Source organism: Larimichthys crocea, chromosome XXIII, assembly GCF_000972845.2.
Source record: "Larimichthys crocea isolate SSNF chromosome XXIII, L_crocea_2.0, whole genome shotgun sequence".
Lineage (NCBI taxonomy): Eukaryota > Metazoa > Chordata > Actinopteri > Sciaenidae > Larimichthys > Larimichthys crocea.
Genome location: NC_040033.1, coordinates 12,192,957 through 12,217,717, shown reverse-complemented (window position 1 = coordinate 12,217,717; position 24,761 = coordinate 12,192,957). Strand labels below are relative to the sequence as shown.

The 24,761-nt window shown below is 39.0% G+C and overlaps 2 protein-coding genes across 7 annotated transcripts in view; both read right to left on the bottom strand.

The window, feature by feature from the left end:
* timm21 (translocase of inner mitochondrial membrane 21) overlaps positions 1 to 2,541 on the bottom strand; it is an 8,025-nt gene extending 5,484 nt beyond the window's left edge. The window contains exons 1-5 of one of the 2 annotated variants that reach the window (XM_027274126.1): positions 1,987 to 2,541; positions 1,507 to 1,569; positions 1,293 to 1,390; positions 975 to 1,048; positions 6 to 57 (exon numbers count right to left, since the gene is read on the bottom strand). In XM_027274126.1, the coding sequence (XP_027129927.1) occupies positions 6 to 57; positions 975 to 1,048; positions 1,293 to 1,390; positions 1,507 to 1,569; positions 1,987 to 2,296 (597 nt within the window). In that variant the 5' untranslated portion in view covers positions 2,297 to 2,541. The remainder of the gene's footprint in view (positions 1 to 5; positions 58 to 974; positions 1,049 to 1,292; positions 1,391 to 1,506; positions 1,570 to 1,986) is intronic. The other variant, XM_027274125.1, reaches the window with a different exon arrangement.
* Positions 2,542 to 3,472: 931 nt separating this feature from the next.
* neto1l (neuropilin (NRP) and tolloid (TLL)-like 1, like) overlaps positions 3,473 to 24,761 on the bottom strand; it is a 131,137-nt gene continuing 109,848 nt past the window's right edge. For 2 of the 5 annotated variants that reach the window (XM_027274200.1, XM_019276502.2), the window contains exons 8-13: positions 20,214 to 20,296; positions 19,462 to 19,607; positions 12,536 to 12,649; positions 8,793 to 9,420; positions 7,829 to 7,903; positions 4,233 to 6,319 (exon numbers count right to left, since the gene is read on the bottom strand). In XM_027274200.1, the coding sequence (XP_027130001.1) occupies positions 7,843 to 7,903; positions 8,793 to 9,420; positions 12,536 to 12,649; positions 19,462 to 19,607; positions 20,214 to 20,296 (1,032 nt within the window). In that variant the 3' untranslated portion in view covers positions 4,233 to 6,319; positions 7,829 to 7,842. The other 3 variants (XM_019276503.2, XM_027274201.1, XM_027274199.1) reach the window with 3 other exon arrangements.

Genomic DNA, 24,761 nt, shown 5'->3' with positions numbered 1-24,761 from the left:
TCGATGTAAAACTTAAGCTGCATATGCTTCAGTCCGTCCTTCAGGTACTCCATATGTCTACATTGGAAACACACACACATACACACAGGATCAAAACACTGTAATACCTCAACACTACCACCGCACAGATACTTATGTATAGTACAACCTGTTTAAATGGTCTTGAACACTACTACTACTACTACCACTACAGAATGACACATGGAATAAAAGTATATAACAGTTTAAAGTGTCATGACAGTAATATACGACTTACTACAACATTACTTTAGGGCTGCAACAATTCCTCGGGTACCTCCAGTAACTCGATTCCAAAAAATGATCGAGGAATTTCCTCTGCCTCGGAGCCTCGTTTAATTAAATTTAAAGCTCACGTTTCGCATGGATTATTTTTACCTTCTTTGAACCCTGCACAGCTAATTTATAGATTTTTACTGGCCAACAGCGGGGGGTAAATGCAGTAAATGCAGAAGTGAGACAGACATGCGGGGAAAGATTTTGCATCAAAGAAGACACTTCTTTGGTTTTGACATGGTTTTGTCATTTTGCGCATCATGCACACACCCTCATCATGGAAAACACACGAAGAAATGCATATGATGCAGCTTTCAAGTTAAAGGCAATCGAAATCGAAAAGGAAATACAGCTACTGCACGTAATCTTTGCATCCCATGTTGATGGCGTGTTGGTGTTTGAAAAAAAGCGTGTCTTAAATAAAAAAAAAATAAATAAAAAATCTTCCGTGTACGGTCTTGTCTCTGTGTGAATACCTCATGCAACAACATGAAAACGGCTTATGCGGCTTATATTCAAGTGTGGCCTATATATGCACATATATGCGCTCAATAGTCAGAAAATTACGGTAATAATTGTATCTGATTAATCGATGGAATATTCGATAGAATACTCGATTACCAAAATATTCGATAGCTGCAGCCCTACATTACTTCATGTACTAATAACAAAATTCCCACCTGACTTGCTGTCTCCTTCCTCGACGGGTAGTCTCCCCATAACACTTGATCGGCTCCCCAAATGCACCAATCACCTACATTTGAAATAAAAAAAATGTTTAAGTGTGCTTTAATTTTCAACAGGAGATGACGTGATAATTTAAACTGTCAGCTTAGGAATCTACGTAACATACAATGCAATAACGGCCACAGTAAATGTATGCACTGTGTGTAATAATGCACAATAAACAATTATAATCTTGTACATGTCGTCTTTAACCGGTTAGGTTAAGGAGAGAGATACTGTTTGCCCTCAGCAACATGTTTTCTCATTCTTACCTCTGGGTCTAACTTGACTTTGTTGAAGGCTTTTCCATAGATTTTATTTGGACTTGAGGAAGAAAACAGCTCCTGAAACACCACATACAGCAGCCCACCTGAACACACACACACACACACACACAAACACACACACACAGAGAACAACACATATTAGTTATTTCACTTGACATTAGATAAAAAATCTGCTTATTTGTGAAATCTTTGAAGTCACCTGTCACTCCAAGCCCGATGAGGACAACTATCAAGTAGGTGAAGTCTCTGCCCGCTTCTTTCACTGGAAGATGAAGAAAGTGTGGGAGTTATTATCAGTCAACGGTCAAACTAATAGTTTGGTACTTTTATCAAGTAAAAAAATAAATAAATGCAAACAGGTGCTTCCTTTATTTTGTGCCTCGTGAACAATTTAACGACATTGTTTTGGACCTTGGTCAGTTGTTTTTGACAATTTAGATGCTATTTATGGTGACTGAGCAAAGAAATAAAACAACTAGGTTATAAAACATTAGTGTATAAAATACTGTAATCAATAATGAAAACTACTGCTGCAGAAGGAAAATCATATACAGTATGTTACACTGAGCATGTGGAAGTCCATCTGTTTTTGTTTTTTTACATGCACTGTAACTGCAGTGTGGAAAACATGAATGAAATGAGAGGACATATCTCACCTGCATGTCTGTGATCTGCTTACCTTTCTGTGCACCTGAGGGCTTTGGGCTGCCACTCTGAAACCTGGACACTGACTTGTCTCTGTCTTCGGGGCTGCTTTTATTCCTGACCGTGGAGTCGAGGGAGAAACCGCGGAGTCCCTGTGCCCGAAAGAAGCAGCTCACAGCCGGTGTGACACACGAAGGAGCCTCGGCGCTTCTGTGGAAGGTCAGTCTGGATACTGTGGACGCTGTCCTGTGTGTGTGAATGAGCAGGCACTTCTGCACGGTGTGCTGCGTCACTGTCTGCTGCAGACTCCGATGCAGAGCTTTCAGTATTTGCGTATAAGCCATGTTTGTGTCCTCTGTGGGTTTAGCTTTAACTCTACATGCACCGAGCTCACGTACTTTAACACGGTGGACAGCTAACGTCAGCAAGCCAAAGCTGTGAACACTACAGTGAGCTACCAGAGGTTATAAAGTGACTTATTAAACGACATGAATGCACAAATACTCCACCATGCAGCGTTACAGGGCTGCTGATATCTGTCAAATAAATATATGTCATAGGCGCATAGCTTTTACGTCACTCACCGTTCACACTAGGATTCATGGGAGACTGAGTTTTTAAAGTAGCACCAGCTGTAGAGCAACAGTGTGCACACCTTATTAGGCAGGCATGAAGACATTAATGATGTATTAATAGTTGTTAGTAACATTTAAATGGTAGAATGTATATAAACTGAGGGGTCTGTGGAATAAACAAACACAAAAATGTAGTTCAGATCTGTTTACGTCACAATGACAACCATATAGTCATATTTATTCACTATGTTTTAACTTTAAATGTAAACTGAGGTCACCTGACACACACATCCTGACACACAACTCCTGAAGGACACTAAAAATAAAATCTCTGAATTGTTTTTCCGAATAATGTTTTGGAAACAACACCTAAATATTATCACCATTTTATGTTGATATAAAAATGATTAAAGAGTTATTTTATGTCCGTTTTTGGTCACCACTACAACCTCAGTGAATTATCTGGCTCTTTAACTGCTAAATGCTTCACTATGTTCGCTATGCAGTCACCAACTTTGCTGAAACTGCTGTCTGCTGCAACGAAAGTGACACCAATAGCATTTTTTGTATTCTGTTAAATGTTCAGTTATATTTAAAAGTTCCAGTGTGTCAGATTTAGGAGGCTCTATTTACAGAATATAATATCCATTACTATGTCTTTATGGTACATCACAGCCTTCTCCACACTGCTAGGACTTCTGGTGAGGTAATACGAAATCTTTTCTTTAGTTTTTTGTTTGCTGGCCTTAAAATAAGCACATTTAGTAGAATACTTAAGTATTCTTCATCTAGACAAATACAGGGACGGGATCAATATATAAAGTACAAACACTGTTTTTACAAATTTAAACAAATTATTGAGGACATGACCTCACTATCTTCAGTGGTAGATACAGCCCTAAACAGAATTAGATGTTAGTGACAGAATAAATCATCACAATGAAATCAGTAAACATTAGTTTATTGAAAACATCTGTCCAGCATTTTCTTAATGTTTTATCAAATAAATATGGGTTAAAAAAAACACCACGATGTCATGAAGTTTGAAGAAGAGAAAGAAAAGAACAATGTTCAGACATCAGTGGAAGTGGGAATAAATAAAGGTTAGTTGACATGTCAGTAATATGTATATGCACCTATTTCTGAAGTATAACATCACTTATTTCAAACATTCTTCTCAACAAGGCTTTCTGTAATTGTTTAGATATAAAAACAACCTGGCACTCTACTGTAAAGACATGACATAAGAAAGATGATGTGAAATCAGCAGCTCAAATATGCAATTTCATATTTTTATGGTTACATGAAAATAATTTTAAAAAACCTGATTTTCTTTTTTTTTTCTCCATGAACAACTTTACATTAAAGGTACTCTATTTTTCCAAAAAAAATAAGAAAGAAAAGAAAAACGTTTCAGTCCCATATCTGAAATTCTCGGCGTTCCATGGCTCGTCAATCCTAGCCAGTTGTGGAGCACAGGTAGAGAAAATGCACCTCTGTGGTCCAAAGCAAAGAAGAAAAACTTGATGCATACACCATAAACCATTTTTTTTTCTTAATTTTCTCATCACAACACTCTACACTGGTAAAGTTGCTCAGGGGCAACAGTTCATTCAAGATGCAAGGGGAGAGAAATCTTAGCTCCGAATGCTGTCAAACTTGGCAAGATGCAGAGGAATGATGCATCTGTCTGATGTATCTGCAGAGAAATGAAAACACTATTACTTTTAAGTCTGTTCTGGGCCCTACACTTTTTCTCATCTTCTGCCTGGGCTGCTTGTGATCGAATCGGTTCAGACTTATTTAATTACTGAGGTGTCTGCTTCTATCTATATGCTGGCAGATGAGCGCGACTTTGTGTGTTTGTGTGTGTGGAGTCTGTGTGTTTAAGCCACAGAGTAAAGAAGAGAGAGAAAAGTACGTGTGAGCTGTGAAAACCTTTGAAATATCTACAGCTGAACTGTCGACACAATTGTAAAACAGGGAGGCAACACACAGACATCAGCACAATGTATGTATAGAAAAGAAATATTTTATTCAGTATCTGCAGAAATATGGGTATGATATGTATGGAGAAAAAGAGAGTGGAGAGCATGGATGTAAATCATACATACATGACACAGAATACAGAAAACAATGTACACATAGATGGCAGATATCATAAAAGTTGATACAGTAAGAAGAAAGTAGGTACTCGGACAATGACAGAGCGTAAGACAAAAGACGTCGCATGCGTTACGTGTGTGAATTTTCTATGTGGTTATGTCCTTGTGCTCAACGCTGATCTACTTCTCTCACTTTCCACAAAGTGCAGGTTGTTTTTGTCTACAAAACCAGCCTGCCAACAATGAGTGTTATTAGAGTGTGAGGTTGATCCGTGTGATCCTTAGGAAGAGCAGTATATATGGGGTTAATCTCATCAGGACAAACACAAAAAGTCCATTAACTTGTCTGTCAGATACCTGTGATTACCTGGGATTATTTGGACCGTCTAGGAGTCATTTTATTGTTGTTGTTTGGTGAAATAAATCCCTTTGGTTTAGCTCTCTAAAGGCAGATCAGCCACAACAAATAAACCGACATCTAAAAACGTATGATTGTGTGACAGGGATAGGACATGGACATACTTAAGAGAGAGAGAGGAACCAAGGACCAAAAGCCGATAAAACAAAGAAAAAAAAGGTGAGCTTTATTGTTATTTCTTTTACAAAGCATCAGTAAAATCAGCCCTGAAAGATAATTGGAATAACTGTAAAAACTCATCCTTTCAGTTTGCCCTAGTAAAAAAGTCTGTTTTAATACAAAGATATTTAGCTCCTACAGTAGAAGAGAGTTAGAAGACAAACAGACTTGAAGGAAATATATTTGCCAAAAACAAACAACTCTTTGTCAAAATTAAAAACAGCCTGCCCAAAAGTTAGTCAACATATTTTTTGAAAAAAGTTTGTGTTAAAATGAAAATGGTGAAATTCATCTGTGTGATTTTATGACTTAGCTAACAACATGCAATGCAATTAATTAATTCTGAAGACACTTTTTTCTTCTTATCCATATGACTTATGTATTAGTAAATGGGGGGGCTTTTCATATTTTAATGTTAGTATGTTAATGCTTTAATGGATATAAAAGAACCATGCACAAGCCATAACTTGGCTTTGAATTGTTATCCAAATTAAACTGCTTATGGTTATTCCAGCAGTATTAAATTCAATTAGGTTAGTAATTAATTGAGTTAAATTCCAATTTTCACTAATAAAATAAATCTTCCTAGATTTGAAAAAACTGTAAGCATCTATAATTTGCTATTAAAATCATATGTATGCCACTAATTTGAAAAAGACATGCTTTAAAATGAACTTGAAGATGTTTGATCACGTTAATTTGGTTATCAGTGAGGAATCTATGACAATGACAGATCTATTTCTGACTAACATCCCAAATTTAAAGTTTAATAATGAATAATCAGTAGTCATGTTCATTCTGAAGGTCCATTTCTTTCCAGTATGACAAAAAAAATCTGGATTGACTACAGTACGCACAGAGCTGACTGACTCTCAAAACTTTCCCCGCTTCACGGCATTGCCGCTGGAGTATTTTCATCTAGTCCTTTGTGTTCGTCTCTGCACATGAATTCACATTACACATATTGAATATCCTTCCGTCAAAGTGTCCCTTCATCATCATCATCATCATCATCATCAGCATCATGCTGGTGTAAATCCTCGCTCCGCTTTTTCATATGTCAGTGACGCCCGTTCATACTGATCCAGGATTGCACTATTCTCAAGAAGTCTACATGATGGAGACAATGCAACATAATGTAGAACATAAGCAGACACACACACACACACACACACACACACACACACACACACGTACAACAGGCCAGCACATTTTTTCACACTAAAACACAAAACAATGGATAGCACTTTATGTGACCGCTCCATTATATGCAAGCATAAAGCTGCGAGCATAACTCTGCATTGAATTTATACAAAATGAAACTTTTCTAATGAAGAAGTTCCTCTTATCAATTATTTACATCCCCAATTCTTATATTACTGTATTGTACTGGTTGCAACTTCATGGAGCAAACACATGAACTGTTCCACACAGGCATAAACACTATGCTGCACAATTAACCAAACACAAAATCAAAACTACTACAAGTGACGTAAATCATGCAAAACTACAGAAGAATTCTGTGCAAGTGTGTGATCAGTAAAGATTTGTAAATTACAAAAAGATAAATATTTAAATTATCTTAGCTTCTATCAGCTTTTTTTTTTAATGTGTGCAAAAAAACCCATGCATGTTTTAATTTAATAATTACCGTATTTTTCGGACTATTGAGCACACCTGAATATAAGCCGCACCAGCTGAATTTGAAAAGAAAATACATTTTGTACATATATAGGCTGCACTTTTTTTTTTTAATTTAAGACACGCTTTTTTTCAAACTGTGCCGGCACCAACACGGCATCAACACGGCATCAACGCGGGATGCCAAGATTACATGCAGTAGCTATATTTCCTTTTCGATTTCGATTGCCTTTAACTTAAAAGCTGCATCATATGCATTTCTTTGTGTGTTTTCCATGATGAGGGTGTGTGCATGATGCGCAAAATGACAAAAAATCAAAACTAGTGTCTTCTTCTTCTGCGCATAATCTTTCCCCACATGTCTGTCTCACTTTTGCATTTACTGCTAGAGAGTGCCCCCCTGTTGGCCGTTGGCCAGTAAAAATCTATAAATTAGCCGCACTGTTGTATAGAACGCAGGGTTCAAAGCGTGTGAAAAAAGTAGCGGCTTGTAGTCCGAAAAATACGGTAATTCAATAAAAACATGTGGGACTGCATCTGTTGGCAGATTTGTGCTTTTATGTGGACTTAACATGACTGATATCATTGATTTGCTGTAGGCCTACTGGGAGAAAAGTGCAAAGGTTAGACATATTATTTGATTACAGCTTCAACTAAAGATGATTGAAAAAGAAAAAGTCCATGCTAATGAATATCCACTGGGTGACATAATGTATGACCTCAGGAGGACATACAGTAAAACTTGAGCATCACAAAGACTTCAAACAAACTCACTAGGAGGGGCAAGATGGCCGCAAGCAAGAAAACCATCTTGATGAAAATGAACAATTTAAAAGAGAAACATAAAAAAAAGTAAAATAGAAACCCGCGCAAAAATCACAGAAAAGGAAAAATAACTTACATAAAAGTATATATTGACTGGGCAAATGATGACTACACAACATATAAAGATGTTGATTGTTGGATAAGGGTGCTTACCTTGAGATTGTCTCTTAGACCCTAGTTGTGTTGTACTCTGATTCATGTTTGCTCAAAGAGCCAATGAGGCAGAACCTGAAATGTCATGGCTCTTTCATTTAATATCAAACTCTTTTTTGCATAGAGAGAGAGTCAGAATGCATAATGTGCTACATAACAGCAATAACCTTCATTAGTGCTTTGCTAGTCTCTGGGAGCCTCGCATGCAGACTCGTAGAAAATTAATAAACAGTCAAGAACACTCTGGAAAGAGCACATAGAAAGTGCATGCAGGAGAAGGTTTGCACGTTCAAAGTATGTACTCTGATACCTTCACGTAGTGTTTTTGTAAACATATAAACAGCCAAGGTGCAAGTACACAGTACATTTTTTAGATATAAAATATTGTTCATGCCAAAATGTTGAGCTAAATAGAATATAAGTAATTTTTTTCAGTTCAGGTTTTAGGAATAGAAATGCATATTTTATAATAATTTGCATCAATGTCAATGAAGTTAGTCATCTCTATGAGGCACAGATTCAAGCCCTTTGTGTAAACAGTCAAAACTGGACTGATTACAGAATTAATATCTTCTAAAATGAGGTCTGCGTTTGCTTAAAGAGCTCTGTCAAACCTCAAACAGTGGAGTTTATTTAGGTGTAAGCTATAAATCACCAGCTAGGAAAACTAGCTCGACATGTTCAAGGATGAGCATGCAAGAGGGGGCAGATTTGTCTATCATAATTTAGCCCTTTGTGACAAACTGAAAATGTTTTTAATGATAGAAAGGGGAGAAAGAACAAGGATCAATGCAAAAAAAAAAGAAGCTTATCAGAATCTTTAAAAAGTAATGAGAGGAAGAACAAAGCTAAATTAAGAGGAAACCAAAAGGAAATGTTAAGTATTCCACACACATTTCAAACATCCCCATAGTTAACTCTAGGGTTGCTGTTCTTTCCACATCAGAAATCTATGGATACTGACCGCTGTACTGCCTTTTCATGGCGTGAAAGCCGGTGGCTGGTGGTGGGAACTTCTTCCAGGTCATCATCCAGGTCACATCCATTGTCCGCTGCCTCTTGCGAGTAGCTGTGCTTCATGACCAAGATGCTCCTTCGGTTTCCAGTGGCCGGTAGCAGAGGCCGCACTGACATGGGCGGCTGTGGAAGGTCTGTGAGCAGGGTGGCCGCCGCTGCGTCTCGAGCGCTCAAGTTTCCGCGGCTTCCTCGTCCACTGAGTGACAGCTGGGATATGTGGGCGGAGCCAGGATTGGAGGAGGAGCCACAGTGGTGATCGTGGACGCAGCGCGAGGAGGCACGACGAAGGGCGTGGTAGTTCTCGAAGTCTTCCGCCAGGTCGACTAAGTCTGCTGATGCCGCCGCGGCTGTTGTGGCGCTCCGTAAAGTACACAGCTCGTAGTGAGGCGGCTCAAAGACCTCTTGGAACATGGTGGGGTCAAAGTCCTCACGCCGCAGAATGTACTTTTTACGTGGCTGCTTGATCTGGACGATGACAGAGACGATGAGGAGGATGAGTACGATGCAACACGTGACACCAATTATGGTCCCGTTTGTGTTGTTCAGGTTGTCCAGGATGTTTGCTTTCCTCTTCTCTGTACAGTGATAGAAAGACAGCACAACAGAGAGGGAACATTAACTAAATGGCTCTGTAAGATGTCTTACAACATGTGAAGGTAACTATTACACTGAGAAAACACAAATATGATGGACAACTCTATCAGTCAATTAACCGGTTTGGTTCCCTCTCACACAAAGAGTTTGGATGGTAGTTTCTCTAGCTTTTCCAAAACCCAAAATACAAGAGGTAAGTTTAGGGGTTTGACAAAACAGTGAAGCGTGAAGCAGAGCAGACGCCTGCTTCTGGGATGCTTCTGAAACAGAGCACGGTGGGGGCCAGTGGGGTTTGAAACATTGACTAGAACAGCCGCGTATAGCTCTGCCGGCTGTGGCACACACGGAATGTGGCACATCTGTGGGTGATGTAGTCTCCGTTAGTAGTTACCAAACCAAGAATTACTTCAAAAGCCAGGGGCATCTCATACTACTAATTTTGTTTTAGGTTAGTTACTAGCACATCCACTGTGTCTGATTGGTCCCTATTGCGAGTGAGTGTAGGTTAATGTTGCAGCTCTGCATTGCTCTATTGGATTTTGGAAAGTTTACGCCTCGGCAAAGTCCAGCCATCTAATATAGCATTACATTTGTCTCTACCACGCTGTTAATCCTCTTTCTAAAAGCCTTCTCTCAACATCTGAATATTGTCTTGCTTGTTCAAGTATGTAGGCTAGACGGTCGATCAGGTTTATGTCAGAATGAAACAACATCCTACTTGCTAAGTAGATGAACACTTCAATACAAAAAAACAATACAGGTGCATCAGGGGCAGTTCACATTTCTGCCAACAAACTCAATGATAGGAAAGGAAAATCCTGTTTTTGTCTACCTCTGTCTGAAATCAAGGACCCATTTTTTACAATATTACTAAGAATTTCAAGAGGTAATCTACCAATGATATCATTGTGCTTGACAGACACAGCAACAGTAACCAGGGGGGACAGGGCTTAGCTAATGGTCATAAAGACATCCTTAGCAACAGCTCAAAGAAGGATATACCAAAGCTTACATTTAAGAAATCTTTTAACAAATGGACCTTATCATGAACAAGATTAAGAATTTATATTAGCTATCAAAAAATCTGGACAAAAAGGTCATAATGGGTCACAGCTGTAGTCTATTTATCACGGGAGAAACCACAGAGTAACAGAGTGTGTAGCGAGGCAATCTGTAGGGAGATCTGTGACATTTAAATGCTGGATGAACATGTAGCACAGCACACTGAGCTTCAATGACAGTAAATGGTTACATTCACAAGTGTAAAAGGAGAAAGGAATAAAACTTGACATTTTACCACTAATGAGAACAAATGTGGGCACTGCGGTGGCCCTATGCATTACTAGAGCGGAGAGAAGGCGGAAGACGGAGTAACAGACTGAGAAACATGGCCTCTTCTTGCTGAGTCCTGCATGATTTCAAACCTAGACTGAAGGGTGGAAAGGTATCTTAGTCTGAGTGAGGAATAGGCCATGCAGGATTTACTTAATTGATTCAATTTGTCATTGACTCAGCTTTAAGCTTCAGAGAGTTACAGTACTGTGCATACAGAATACACAGGCATCTCTGTGCAGCTTTTATATCTGACCTAAAGGAGGGAAGGTAACTGTAGGGCTGCAAAGCGAGAGGAATCAAAGTGAAATTTTCCCAGTTCAGAGTGGGTTTGTGTGTATGTGCACGTATATCCTTGGAAAAACAAACTACAACACAACTGCAAGCCAAGCACAACAGCGTAATGATCATCAAAAACACATTGTATTTATTGACGTGGGAGTTTCAAAGCTAGAGGGCTCAGGGGAGCTGCAGTAATAGAGCTCATCTTGTGTAGCTGGAATACAGTGATGGGTCATGAAAGGTCAAGGTACAGAAGACTAATTAATTGGCAATATAATGCAGAGAAAAACTGTCCGATCCCCAGAGTTTTTACACGTCAGCTAATTATTTGAATAGCATCATATAAGAAAATGCTGCAAGGTAATCTCTGTTAGAGGTGTACATAAAGCACACAGCTGCCAGTAGCAACACACTGGGGATCAATGTATAGATTCAGTGGCTTTAAAATTCTGAGTGGAGTGAGGGATGAAGCCCCAGAGCAAATGAATAAACTGAAGGTATCACAAAGTCAGGGAATACACAAGACCTTGCTTGCCTTGAGGCATTGAAACTGGGTGAAGTAAGGACACACTCAACGCGTGAAAACAAAGACAGTGGAGCTTTTAACTGGTTATGAAGTCTCAATTTAAAACTGATGCCTCTATATGATCTACATAAACAAACCATCAAGGAGAAGATTAGTTATTTCTTTATAGTTATTCTTAATGACATAATGCCACCTGGTAGGGTTTGGTTAAATTCCTGTTGAAACAGACTTGAAATATAAGCGATAAAAAAAATCGCTTTTGTCCACAGGGTCCGCCAGAATCAACACAAATTAAAAGGTCTGTAGCTGCTTTAACCTGCTTTGTCGATCCAATTCCCAATCCAAAACACAAAACCAGACTCTTAAAACTAAAAATTTGGCTTTAAATCTTAATTATTTGTCTCTAACATTGTATGACTAAATCATCAACAATCAGAGTAAAGAAATGTGTCATATATTAAAAGTTTAGCATTTAAAAACTCAAAATCAGCCACCAAACAACAATATGTAGCAAAATCCTGACTGGTGCACTAACCCTAACCCATACACGGCAACAGTTTTTTTTTTTCCCCAACTACACCCCGCCCCCTTTAAACCAGCAAGAAAACAGAAAAGAAGAAAGAAATCTCTAGATAAAATATCAAAATTGTTCTAACTTTGGCAGAAAACAATGTGTTCACATAGGTTGCCATCACTCGTTGTGTTTTAAAGGCCTTCAAATGTAAAATTAGTGCAAAACACACAGAAAAAAAAGGAAAAACAATAAAAGTAACTGGGAAAGAATAACATTTTCACGTCACACCAATAGATAACACCTTCATTCTTGTATTATTAGTAGCAGTATTAGTAGTAAATAGTAGTAATAGGTTGTATCAGGCTCATGAATACAATCATTCAGTTCAAACATCAAGCTCACTCTTCATGGAGCTCTAATGGACTGAAATGTAACATCTCACCTTTACATTGGTTCTCATCCCATGGGTAGACACAGTTCTGCATGCCATTGCACACCAGCGTGTTGTTTATGCACATGTTGCTGTGACAGAAGAAGGCATCTGCATCGCATGGAGCTGCAGAGGGGCAGAGCAAATAAACACAATAGTTATATATCGCATAGAGAGATTTTTATCCTAAAAGTAAAGTGATTGTAGAAATCTATTGTAGTATTATGTTCACTTAACTGGAACATAACCCACTTGCAATCTAATCAGAACCCACAGAAACAGTTCAGTGAAAGTGTTTTTAGCGAATGTCACATCGTCATCAGATTTAGATATGCTGCAGCACAAATCGGTATTTGAAGTACAGCCGAAGAGAAGTTCCAGTGTGCCAGGTTTTGAGGAAATAAATTTGGACGGGTATTACTCAAATCAGACCTGTTCTCCCTGAACCCATCTGTTCTTCATGAATTTTCATCCTCATCCTCCCCTTCAAACATTTGCATAGACAACTTGTGGCTATGAATGAATTTCACTGAATGTGTGCCTGTGTGTAGTGCCTGGAAAGAAAGCCACGACATTTCACAATCATCTTCACCTGAATAGATTCATCCCATTTTTCTGCAAGATGTCGTTTATTTGTCTTCGGTGCACAAACCCTTGTCAACACAAATCTAAACTGTGCCCTGAACAAGAGCATGTCCTCAAACATATGATCATTGTCGGGACACCTGCCCAACCAACTGCGCCCTGTCTCAGATGCAACGCCGCAATCTCGTCTCTCCACCATTCCGTGACGACAGAGTAAGAGGTAGAGCCACCCATCAGCAGGACAGGGTCGTAAAAACCAGTGTGATTATGTTACAGCCTCCATAGTCATATATATATATACGACAACGGGGAGACATAATTTAAAGCCAAGGTGCCCTTGCTCTCAACAACCAATCATGCTAATGCATAACCCAGCTGATTGACCAATTCTTTGCTTCCTACTGTCAATCACAGTGGCACTGCAAGCTAACCACAGGCTCAAGTACTTTGTCCTATTTAATCTACAGTGTATTGTGTAGTTTCAAAGCCACCTGGTCGAGATTTTAGTGTAGCGTTTCTACAGCCTGCTCCTGCTCATGTTATAGTAGATCTTTGCGGACAATGTGGCAGAGGATTTTAGCATCAAAGTGATGCGATGTGAGGAATTTCACTGGTTTAACCTAAAACGTTTCCCCATCTGGTTATATCCAGATCTAGGATATATTATTTCCAGTATTTCAATATATCGTAATATATATTGTGAGAAGATTATACCCATAAAAAGTGTTAATAATAATGAATACATAAAATTAAGTAAAACTATTAAAAAATCAAGTGCAATACTTGAGTAAATGTACTTTGTTATGTTGCTCTATTACAGAGTCATATCTAAGAAACACCCAGACATGTGGTATCCATCAGTCTACATGCTGTCCATTATGCACATGGTCTTGTGGAAAGGTATGTGAAGGGTAAAATTATTTTGAGAGCACTTTCATTTTCTAAATGTTCCAAAATTGACATATGTGCCACCAACATGTGAATATAATGGATGGTTCTATTAAGTCTCTCTATCTCTCCCTCTTTATCTGTCACTCTCGCTCCTCTCACACACTACACTGGCACTAGTGAAGCAGCTTGCTCGTGGTATGGCAGAGCTGGGGACTATTTGACAGTGTTACCACTGTGATGTATGGCTGTTTTCATCCCAGCACTCATCCCAAGTGAATAATAACGCACCAAATTAGAGTGACTTATCTCTATCTGTCTCTGTATCCCATCCTGTCTGGGCCTTTGCCACCATTTCCTGAGTCATATTGGCTCTCTGTGTGTGTTCTTCTCATTTTCTCCCTCTACCACTGTTTCTTTCTTTTTATCATCCCCTTTCTTCCATACTGTACATGCCAAAAGCTGTAACAGGTTTTGTGTTGGTAACCAGCAGAGGGAGCTCACTCCTTCTCCTTCTGGTCCTCCTGTCTCCTCCACACACCACAGGGTGAGACTAGACGTTATGAAGAGCAAGATCCACACTAATCTCCTGCGAAATTAATTTCAAGACATTCTGTAATAAAAGTGCCCTTTGGCCCACACAGAAACGTTCCCAGTCACTGCTGGAAGCATAAATTAACTCCTAAATGAGTGGCTGATGAAAATAGTCTGGGTGTCTCTGCAGAGAGGGGGCTCTAAGAGCAAAGAGACTTCTGCAGTGAGGTGCTGGAAGCAACACATGGTTTGAATTGAATTTTTCAAATCAAATAACCATTATAGATCTGTGTTTTATTGTGATTTTATTCTATAGGAGCATAGTTAGGCTATGTCTAGGAGATGAAGATGACATATCTTTAGCTGTTTGTTGTTTTTCTTTAAAAATCTGGAATATTAATGTTAGTTAGTGAGTATCCACTAACTGATTCTTCTTTTTGGTACTTTATATACTTCTTAACAATATACTTTATATTTCTACCATCATTGTCTCAATGAAGTAACAATTAATATGCTATATAATAAACACTGCAACTGTATGTGGGGTTAGTCACTCATCCCTCCTCCCTTCACTGGTTACCAATGTTGTGTTTTTAAAGCACGACATGGACTGGCACCAGTTTACGTCTCGGATCTCATTAGTCCATATTCTATAACCAGACCCCTCAGACAAGCCTTTTCCAAGACTGCTCCCAGACTGTGGTATGGTTTACCGCTTCTTCTTCTTCCCCATTTATTACCATCTTTAAATCATGGCTAAAGAACCACCTTTTTACAATTGCTCTTAATTATTTAATAGCCTTGGAGATTGCAAAAGAGTCAGCCATCCATCCATCCATGGATCCATCCTGCTTCTCATCTTACTGTACATTGCTGCACAATGCTGCTTTCTAATATCCCCACAGTATTCTGTTTAATCCCAAAGCAACCAAGATAACAAGTGCGCAGAGATAATATAATCTGATCTAAGACCCAGCAAAGATCCATATGTTAACATGTATTAGCATACTGTGTTGTTCTCAAATGCTTTAATGCACACGGTAAAGAAGCTTTGCAAGAAATGAAAAGTGACGTGTGTAGTGAAGCCAGAGCAAATTCCCATCTGCAACCCTAAAGACGGGTATCTGTTGATGAGGCGTAACAATGCTGACAGCTGAGATGTCACACAAGCAGATCTATCACCTAGGACATAATTGCTGCTTGGATAAAGACAGACTTTACTTTCTTATACTTCAAACTGGTCACCTTACACTGTAGTTCTGCATAGCAGGAGGGGAGTGAGTGTGTGTGTGTGTGTATGAGCATGGAAACAGCGCAAGATCAGTAGTATCAGCAGGTGTGAACACAGGAAAGACAATAAAGATGGATGTTCGCGTTTGAGAACATTGCTCTCCCCATTGGGCCATCACCATGGGAGTCAGCAGTTGTGAATGGTTTTTTAAAAGCTAATGGTCCCATTGGGAACCAGTGTCAAAGGCAAAGGAGCTGCTGTTGCAAGGGGAGCGTTTATTGTAAAAAACTGCCCCATATGCTGCAAATTCAGCCAGTGCACCTGTAACGAGGTACACATACTCACTTATAGACATCTTCCTTTGAGGAGGGGAATTCAAATTTTCTAAAACTTCCTACTGTGCACAGTTCACACCTGACCTTATGTCACTGGTACTACCTTGCTATCATTTCTAAGCAAAGATTTTTACAATGTATTTATTTGTAATTCACATCTTGTTGTTAACAGCACAAATGTTCTGCTCAGCCACTGTCCAACTGTCCTTACATTGAAACTTTGCTTTGAACACTTGCCACGTCTGCATTAAATACTCTTTGGATTACCATAAAATTATTTTGTTAAAAGTCTTTTTCAAGTTTTATATAAATCTCTCTACTAAGACTAGAAAGTGTCAGTTTCAGCTGCCGTCAACAATCCTGTGTCCGACTTTGTGTATGCAAAGCTACACAAGCTACTGTGTGGTTGCCAGCTTCTAATTGGTCTCAGCCAATGAAGCATGGCCACCCTCGCCGTCCCTTCCCGACTTCTGTTACACTCTGTGAATAATTGTGAATGTTAGTACGTGTTCTAACTTGGTTCTTGTAGAGGTATTTTGTTCACTGCCTAGGGACTGGGCCAGGTCTAGTTAATTTAGTAGATTTTGCTTAGATATATTTAGTTTAGACTCAGTAGGTTCAGAGCTGCTGTTTCTTTCTTGGTTATTAGATTAAGTTAGATAGTGTGTACTTTCTTTTCTTTTGACTCCGTTTAGGTAACTTTTTTTTATTTTATTTTATTTTTTTACTCTTTTGGTTTTATTCATTTCATTGATTTAAACAGCAACTGCTCACTCTAGTTTACCTCAACTCTTTTTGTATACTTAATCCAAATTCTTTGAAATAAATAACTTTGTTTTGCCAAGTACAACTGGTTTTATATTGCTTCATTTTCCCTACACACGCTGGGTTGTAACAATGTCCAACATTTGTTGTTATTTAGTATTCAATATATACTCTGATGGTAGAATCTAACGAACAAACTTCAGTGCAAGAAGAACCTGTTTACTACTCACTACAGAGGCCAAGAATCAATACAGATATTAAAGTCTGTTTAACGGCAATTCTGAGATTTCTTTCAAAATACATTGGAACATAGTTGCTGATAATATGTGAAAAGACTTTGAATGATATATTACTGAAATGTGGAGTTAGAGGTTAATACAGTTTTTCACCAGTTTTCAGTCCAGGATTTTTTTGGGCGGTCCTAAAGGGTGGCTCGATGACACGCTGAGGCCACCCTGAGCATGCCCCTGCACCCCGAGCAGAGAGATAGAGATTAATTTATCTCGTTCAGTGTTTCAAAGTTAGTCATGTCATTTCTTGAACTCATCTGACACGTTTCAGTCACTTCAAAATGGCAGGTTGACTGGTCCCATGAGTGGGTGTGGCTTCAGCACATTCAACGGACACAGCCCCAAAATCCTGGAGCTGAGAATACTGCTCATTTTTACCTGATTTTGACACCTAATTTTATAAACTTGTCGACATTTTTAATAATTAAATCTTGGCTGGGTGGTTAACCACACTTTCTTTTTTGGCCTGACAAACTCAGAACACATATTTATTCTTACTTTACACAAAGTTAGAAGTTGTAGAGAAGCTCAGGATTGTTTTGTGGGAAAATTTCCTTTTAAAGTGTAATCATATAAATGTTCTTTCAGTTTCTCAGAGAGCAAGGATGCTTTAATGTTGTCTCATTATTTGTACAATGGCAAATCATTTCAAATGTGTTGACTGCAGCCTTTTTAAACATGCACTTGTTTTACATTATGAAACCAAATATTTTGTACATATCTGTAACACAAGTAAAACATTGTGAAATCTATATATGAACATCTTTGAAGTACTAAAATACTTAAATGTAACTACATTTACTTTACCTACTTACATACACAGTGCAATTTTAGTTTTTCTTTAAAGAAAGTGTGATTATACAATGGTTCCCCATGTATCCCAGTGTGTTTAACTTTATTCTTCTTAAAATTCTTAAAACAAGTTGATCTGCACTAGAATCAAGTTTTGACGGCACCCTAGACTCAGTTACTTCCTGGCCCTGGTATACATTCACTGCTGACAGGGTTGGTGCAGTGCTGCTGAGCTGTGGTGGATGCTGCTCTAAAGGCTGAGGTCTGGCTGGGGATCGCCTGAGTGACTTAGGCAGAAGCGTTGCCCCGGCAACAGCACATCCTGGCTCTGCTTGGTGAAAAAGCCTTACAAAGGCTACACTGACTTCACAACACAAACAACTCCGTTGCCACTGCTGTCACCTATTCTTTGAGAGCCAGCCACTTATCTCTTCTCATCACTACAATATACATGCACGAACCGATACATAGACGCGTTGTAGACGTAAGGATTGTCCTTCAGGGTCTGATGACTCATTACGCGTCTGGGTATAGTTTGTGTCATTAAATCGATCGACTCTGCAGCATGAAGTAAAAATGAATTCACCTCACTTTTAAATAACGTCCCTTTATCCAAGATTTCTTCTTTTCAGTGACAATAACACCAATATGTCGCAACAGGGCATTAATGGAGCATTCTGAAAGAAAGCATCAGGCAAAGCACCTTTGAAATTTCAGTGGATCTGTAGGAAGAAACCAGTGAATAAATTGAACATAATGGTTTTATTTAAATCGTGTCGTAATATGTTTCCTTGGCAGCCCTTTATTGTTTTAATTTTTGATTCCTCCTTAAGCTCCAAGAATGATGCAGGTACAAAACTCAGTAGCGCAGTGTGTGTGTGCCATTGACATACTGTATACTCATAAGCCTCAGACCCCATTCATTCACCTCACTAGTAAGAATGCCCTCTGCAACCCCCTGTCAACCTACAAGCCCTATGTATGAGAAGTGAATGAGAAAGAGGAAGACTGCTCATTTGTGTGTGTGTGTGTGTGTGTGAGGCTTGAAGAAAACAGCTAGATGTCAACATGCGGTAGCTCATCCTGATCTTCCTTTGTCCTTAACTATCTATTAAGAACTGTGCTGGTAGTGCTGCAGTGCCAAGCTAAAATCTACCAATACTGTCACATTCGCAATCACCCTCAGGCGATATTGGCTATAATGGAAATCATATTCCTTGGTTTCCTGCTTGCTGCTGTTTAAATGGCCATAAAACTAAATGGAAACCTCTGACAGCACCTTTCCTGTGAATGACACACAATATAACTTGCCATAAACATGGCCAGTGTGCTTCCGTATTCCATTAATAGCTACCACTGAAGACCAGACCTGTTTTATTTTGGCATCAGTGGCGCAGTCACACAATGGTGGTCTGATTAATAAAGCTAATCAGTTTCCTTCAGTAGGCAGGCCGTTTTGCAGTAAACAACTTTTTTATGATAAACAGCATGTGTGTGTGGGTGTGTGTTGTGTCTTACGCTCTTGGTATGTCGTGAAGAGGATGCGGAAACGGCTTTTGCGGCTGGCCTCATCCGCCCACATGCGGATGACGCCCAGCGTGGAAACCAGCATGATGTCGTTAGCCACCGTGGAGCAGAACTTGCTCTTCAGGTCTTCCACCGAACTGAGGTGAGACAGGATAAGATAGATTATTATCAAGTAGCATGGTTATTTCATTATTTCATGGTTATTTCATCTATCCAAAGGCAACACAATGCAACTGCTAACATCTTTAAAGCTCTGTAAATAACACGTTACATCTCATTTGTTAAATCCATTCAACGGACGAAATTTCCTGGAGTCTCAACCTCGTGGTGATGATAAGAGTCCCCTTATTTCAATCTTTGTGCTAAGCTAAGCTGCTGGCTGCAGCTACATATGTACTGTACAGTCATGAGAGAGGTATCAATCATTTTATGTAGACATATAAGCTTATTACTAAAAAAATGTATAGAAAGTTACAACGAAATTTCTCCTCATGGCAGAAATCGTATTTCTTGTCTGTTACTCAGTAGGTTATCCTAACTAAGGCTAACCTGACATGGACACAATTGGGCAGAGTAACTACTATATATCTTGAGAGAACCATTAATTTCTTGTCATGACATAATAAAATATTTAAGCATAAGATAAGGAGACTATCACAAGATAAAGGGCCTGAAATGAATGAGTAACTATGGCCACTTTGAGCCTCTGTATGGTTTATCAGAAATAAAAGAGAAAGACACACCTGCCACCATCGTACACCGCCACAAAGTTGCGCTTGCATTCATTGGAATTGGCCATTTCGTAGTCGAGAAAACGCAGGTAGATCTGTCCAATGCAATGAGGCGGAGAGGAGGGGGGACACAAAGGGAAAAGGCAGAGATCAAATAAGGACATTTGAACACATGACAGAGGAATAAAGGTGAACTAAATAGAACAGAGAAAGGTGACAGAAAAGATTTCAGCTCCTTCCTATTATGGATTGTGCATCTTACTCGTTATCCCCGTGCCTGATATAGCAGCTCTGTAATGAAATAAGACTGACAGACTGCTGCTTGTACAAAGTCATTACATACGCATATCAGATGAGGACTCAGAGACAGACCGACTCTATTAGCTTTAGACTCATTATCCATATCTGTTGAGATAAAGCATTACACAAAACCTACAACCTTGTTAAACTTTAAGGAGACCTTGGACATTTCGCCACAAGCTCTCGGTGTTCAAGAGAGAAATTGTCATCCGCTTACAGAACGTTTCCTTGAAATTCAGTCAAGATCAGTGGACTCCAAACATACACAGCATGGCAGATATACAGTATACAGTCTATGGACTATTTTATCATCCTAACAATCCCTCGTTCGGTGAAATATCCACCTTGCTATCCACCTTGACTCTTCACAGCATCCATAGGTGAACACTTCCTGATTGCCCGCGCATCATTGTCTGTCACTCATTTATCAGGCTGAGATCACCCAATCACAGTGATGGTTCTGGTTGGCTGCGCACAGCACTCGCCATCATTACGGTTAATGAGCGGACCGCTCCCGAACTGTGGCAGGGAAACGTGACGCTTTAAATACCCAAGAAGACGAAAGCTGCAGTTGAGCGGGATAATGGACCCCACAATGTCAACTCAGTTTCAGCAACATGACAAGTGAAATGGATCGGTGGAGTCGAAACAAACTAGCCAATTCGTGCAAGTTCTCACATTGGTGTCAATAATATTGTCATATTCAGGCACTCATTTGGCTACATTGGCTTTGTCACAAGAATGAGCGTGTTTTTGTAGCATTGGAATGAAATACTGCTCAATGTCAGCTGCTAGCTTCACATGTTCATGTGCCTTTCCTCAAAATGATTTGTCACACAAAGTGTATGGACTTGTATTGATATTAATGTCTTAATCCGTGCAGAAAGGGTTGGAAGATGGAAGACAATTTCCTAGCAGACGTCACTGCCGAGTGCCGTGGTGGTTTTATTGCATGGATTTCCACTATAGTGCCTTTTAATGTGATCAAAGGCTTCAGATGGTGGATATAAAATTTAGTTTCTTGACACGGTGGATGACACACTGATTAAGTTAGTAATCTGAGAAGAATGGCACATGACACTGTGAGAAGGTACATATAAAAATGCTGTTAGCATTTTAAGAAAACTGTCCTAAGAACCAAGATATATTAAGTAATTTTTATGGGTGAGTGATGTCTAAAAATGGCTCCATTCCATATGGCATGTTGCCAAAGAAGTCTGCTTTAATGTGTTATTGTTAAGGTTATAGTCAAGGTTAAGGTTATGGTCAGGTGCTCTTTGCCAACTTTGTCTCCATTTGCTTAGGAGTTCAAGGGAACAATAAAGGGGAAAAAGTACCTATATGCATGTTAATTAACTGACTTGGCCCATTCATTGTACTGTCATCTATAGGAGCAGCCAAATTAGCACAAATGCAGTTAATGCAACAGCAGAAGTTAATTCAATCAGAGCAGGGGACTAATTACAAATCCAAAACATTAATGATGAAGTGCACGGTAAACTTTTTTATAAGACTTCATCTGGTGATTGCCTGATTAAAGTAATGAACCTGTAATCATTAAAGAGCATATTTTGTACAGGTATTCATTGTTCTGAGAATATTAATCATACAGAATAATCATACATTCGCAACAGGCCACTTATGCTCTAACCTTCTGGTGTACTGCTAATGCCAGTAACAAATCTTTTAGTTTTATTACTACATACAATAAACTGCTTTAGAAAATGTCCAAAAAGGTGAAAAACACCCTTGAATTGCCTCAAAATCAGGTACAGAAATTCATGTCCCCCTGAGGATGAATTGTCATCACTTTAAGAATTCCCTGACTTCCAATCTTGCGCCATCTAGCCAACATTTTTTTATCTGTCGGTGTTTTAAAATTTTCTTTACTCTCTAAAGTGCCATTCTCGTTAGGAAATATTAGCATGCTAAACTAAGGTTGTGAAATGTTATACCTGTACCTAATTTAGCTATTTAGCGGTGCCTTGAGCTGCTGGTATAGCTGTTGACTCTTAGTTTTGTTATCATCTATGACATATTTCAGAACTGCACTAATGAACCAGTGCATCATTTGCTAGCGTACCTACCTGACTACACCTAAAGGGTAACTTTGGTATTTTTCAACCTGGACCTTGCCAAAGTGACTAATGGGGACAAGTTTTAAATTTGAAGATTGGATTTTCCAGTATTGTGCAAGAGTACTTCAACTTGCAGCCATGAAACCGGTGCTACAGGGTTGCAGATTAAATGCAGTCCATTTTCTGTTTCTTTCAATTGATCTACTCGTTCTGAAATCTCAAGAGAGTTGAACTGACTGAACTGAACGTAGTAATCCAACGGCGATAATGGTTTGGTGTGTTGGAGTAAGCGTAGGTAAATGTTATGTAAAAGATTTTCAATGTCATGGCTGCCTGATTTCGACAATGTGATGACGGATGAGGACTTTGAATTCAATGGGCGCCTGTATTTATTTACTATGTATAAGACTAGAAATTAAAGAGCGCTAAGGAGTGTCAACCAACTGCTGCAAGGCTGCAACACTCAGGAGACTGGTGGTGTTGCTGTGACCCTATGACCACAGAGGAGACTTCACATACTGGATCAAGTGAAAGGTGTAGAAAACATAGAATATTTCTGTAGGGTTCTTTCCATAATGTTATCAGATACTTATAATGACAATGTGAGGCAATAGGTGGCAAATACAAGCACTTGAAACATTTAAAATTTGCTGTCCTCATTAGCCACTAAAGTTACCCTTTAAGGTCTTAGTCAGCATTTTACAACTTATAAGAGCTCTGCATTAACATCATTGTTGAGCTGCGGTTGTTTGTGACTCCTGATGCAGTTTCACGGGATCACGGGAGGTAATGGGAGTAATTGAGACTCTCATGGTCATTCCTGTAAGTGTAAATGTTCTAGCTTCCTGGATGGTTTAAGTAGCAGTAGGACAGAGAGATGATCACTTTTGATGTATTATTACAAGGTCGACCAATCTTGTACCACATCTAGTAAAACAACGCAGGTCACTGAATCTATTTATTGGGCACGACAGATTAAAAAAAAATCAATCCACTGTCGCCCTGCTTCCAGCGTAAACTGTAAAACCTAGTGAACCTAGGAACACTAGTGCAGGACAGATGGAAAATTGGCTTCTGGACATGGATACCATTGTAAGTGCTGATAGTTGCGAGCTAAATTTGAAAGAACTAAAAGCCTTTTCAATTATTGTTACCAGTGGCGAAAGGGGCACAACATGGTGATAAAAGAAAGAAGACTTTACACTTTGCTGCCAACTACACCCTTTTATGCTGTAAAAGATGACAGCTGTATGGTCTTCTATGGATCAAAAATCATTTTAACTCCAGTACGTGAAATGGTGTAAACAGTTTCACAGAGTGCAATCATGTCCGTGTGCATCCTGAGAATATAAGAAATATATAACTGCAATCCTCTATGCCTGTGATATGTTTGCTCAACCTTCTCAGTCAATAAAGCACTGATAGATGCCAGTTAGACTTGACTAGAAAGGCGATCAAGAAGAGACAAACCCAACAGATACATAAATAAAAGATGAACAGATAAACAGAACATTTTTGTGTTGTTGTTGTTTTCTACAGCTCTTCTAACTCTTCTAACTGGCCAATGATGAAGAAGAATTTGAGTGCAGATGGCATCACAAAGCCAAATGATCGCAATAGATCAGTTAGAAACAATCACCAATTTGTAAGATGAAAGATTGGATCCAGCAGAGAAAAAGAAAAAAAAAGAAAAGCTGCCTCTTCATTGATTCTGCAGCTTCCAATAATGACGCAGAATCCATCACTGACTCGGGGACGAATATGTTCTCGCTGTGTCCGCGCTGTTCATTACAGTCAAAATGAATGTCCATATTTTGGCCATTATCTTCATGAAAAGGTACAGAAGGTGTCAGACAGTGGTGAAAAACAGACACGATACAAACGATGTCTGAGGAAAAAGAATGCGGTAACCGTTATGGCGTCAACTAAAAAATATATATCACTCCACAACTACCAGCTGTCAACTGAATTTTGACAGCTGTCCAAACAGAAGAAAAAAAAGCTCAAGAAGAAGAAATGTTACGAGAGAGACAGAAAAAAAAAAATAGACTTCAACTGATGTTTTATTTTGTAAAACTAAGTATCCAATTATTTTCAGTGAAACGCGATTATCTCTCCTAAAGGGTGATGTTGTATCGTACAGGCTCACCGCTAACAGCATGTTGTTTTTTTTTATTTTTTT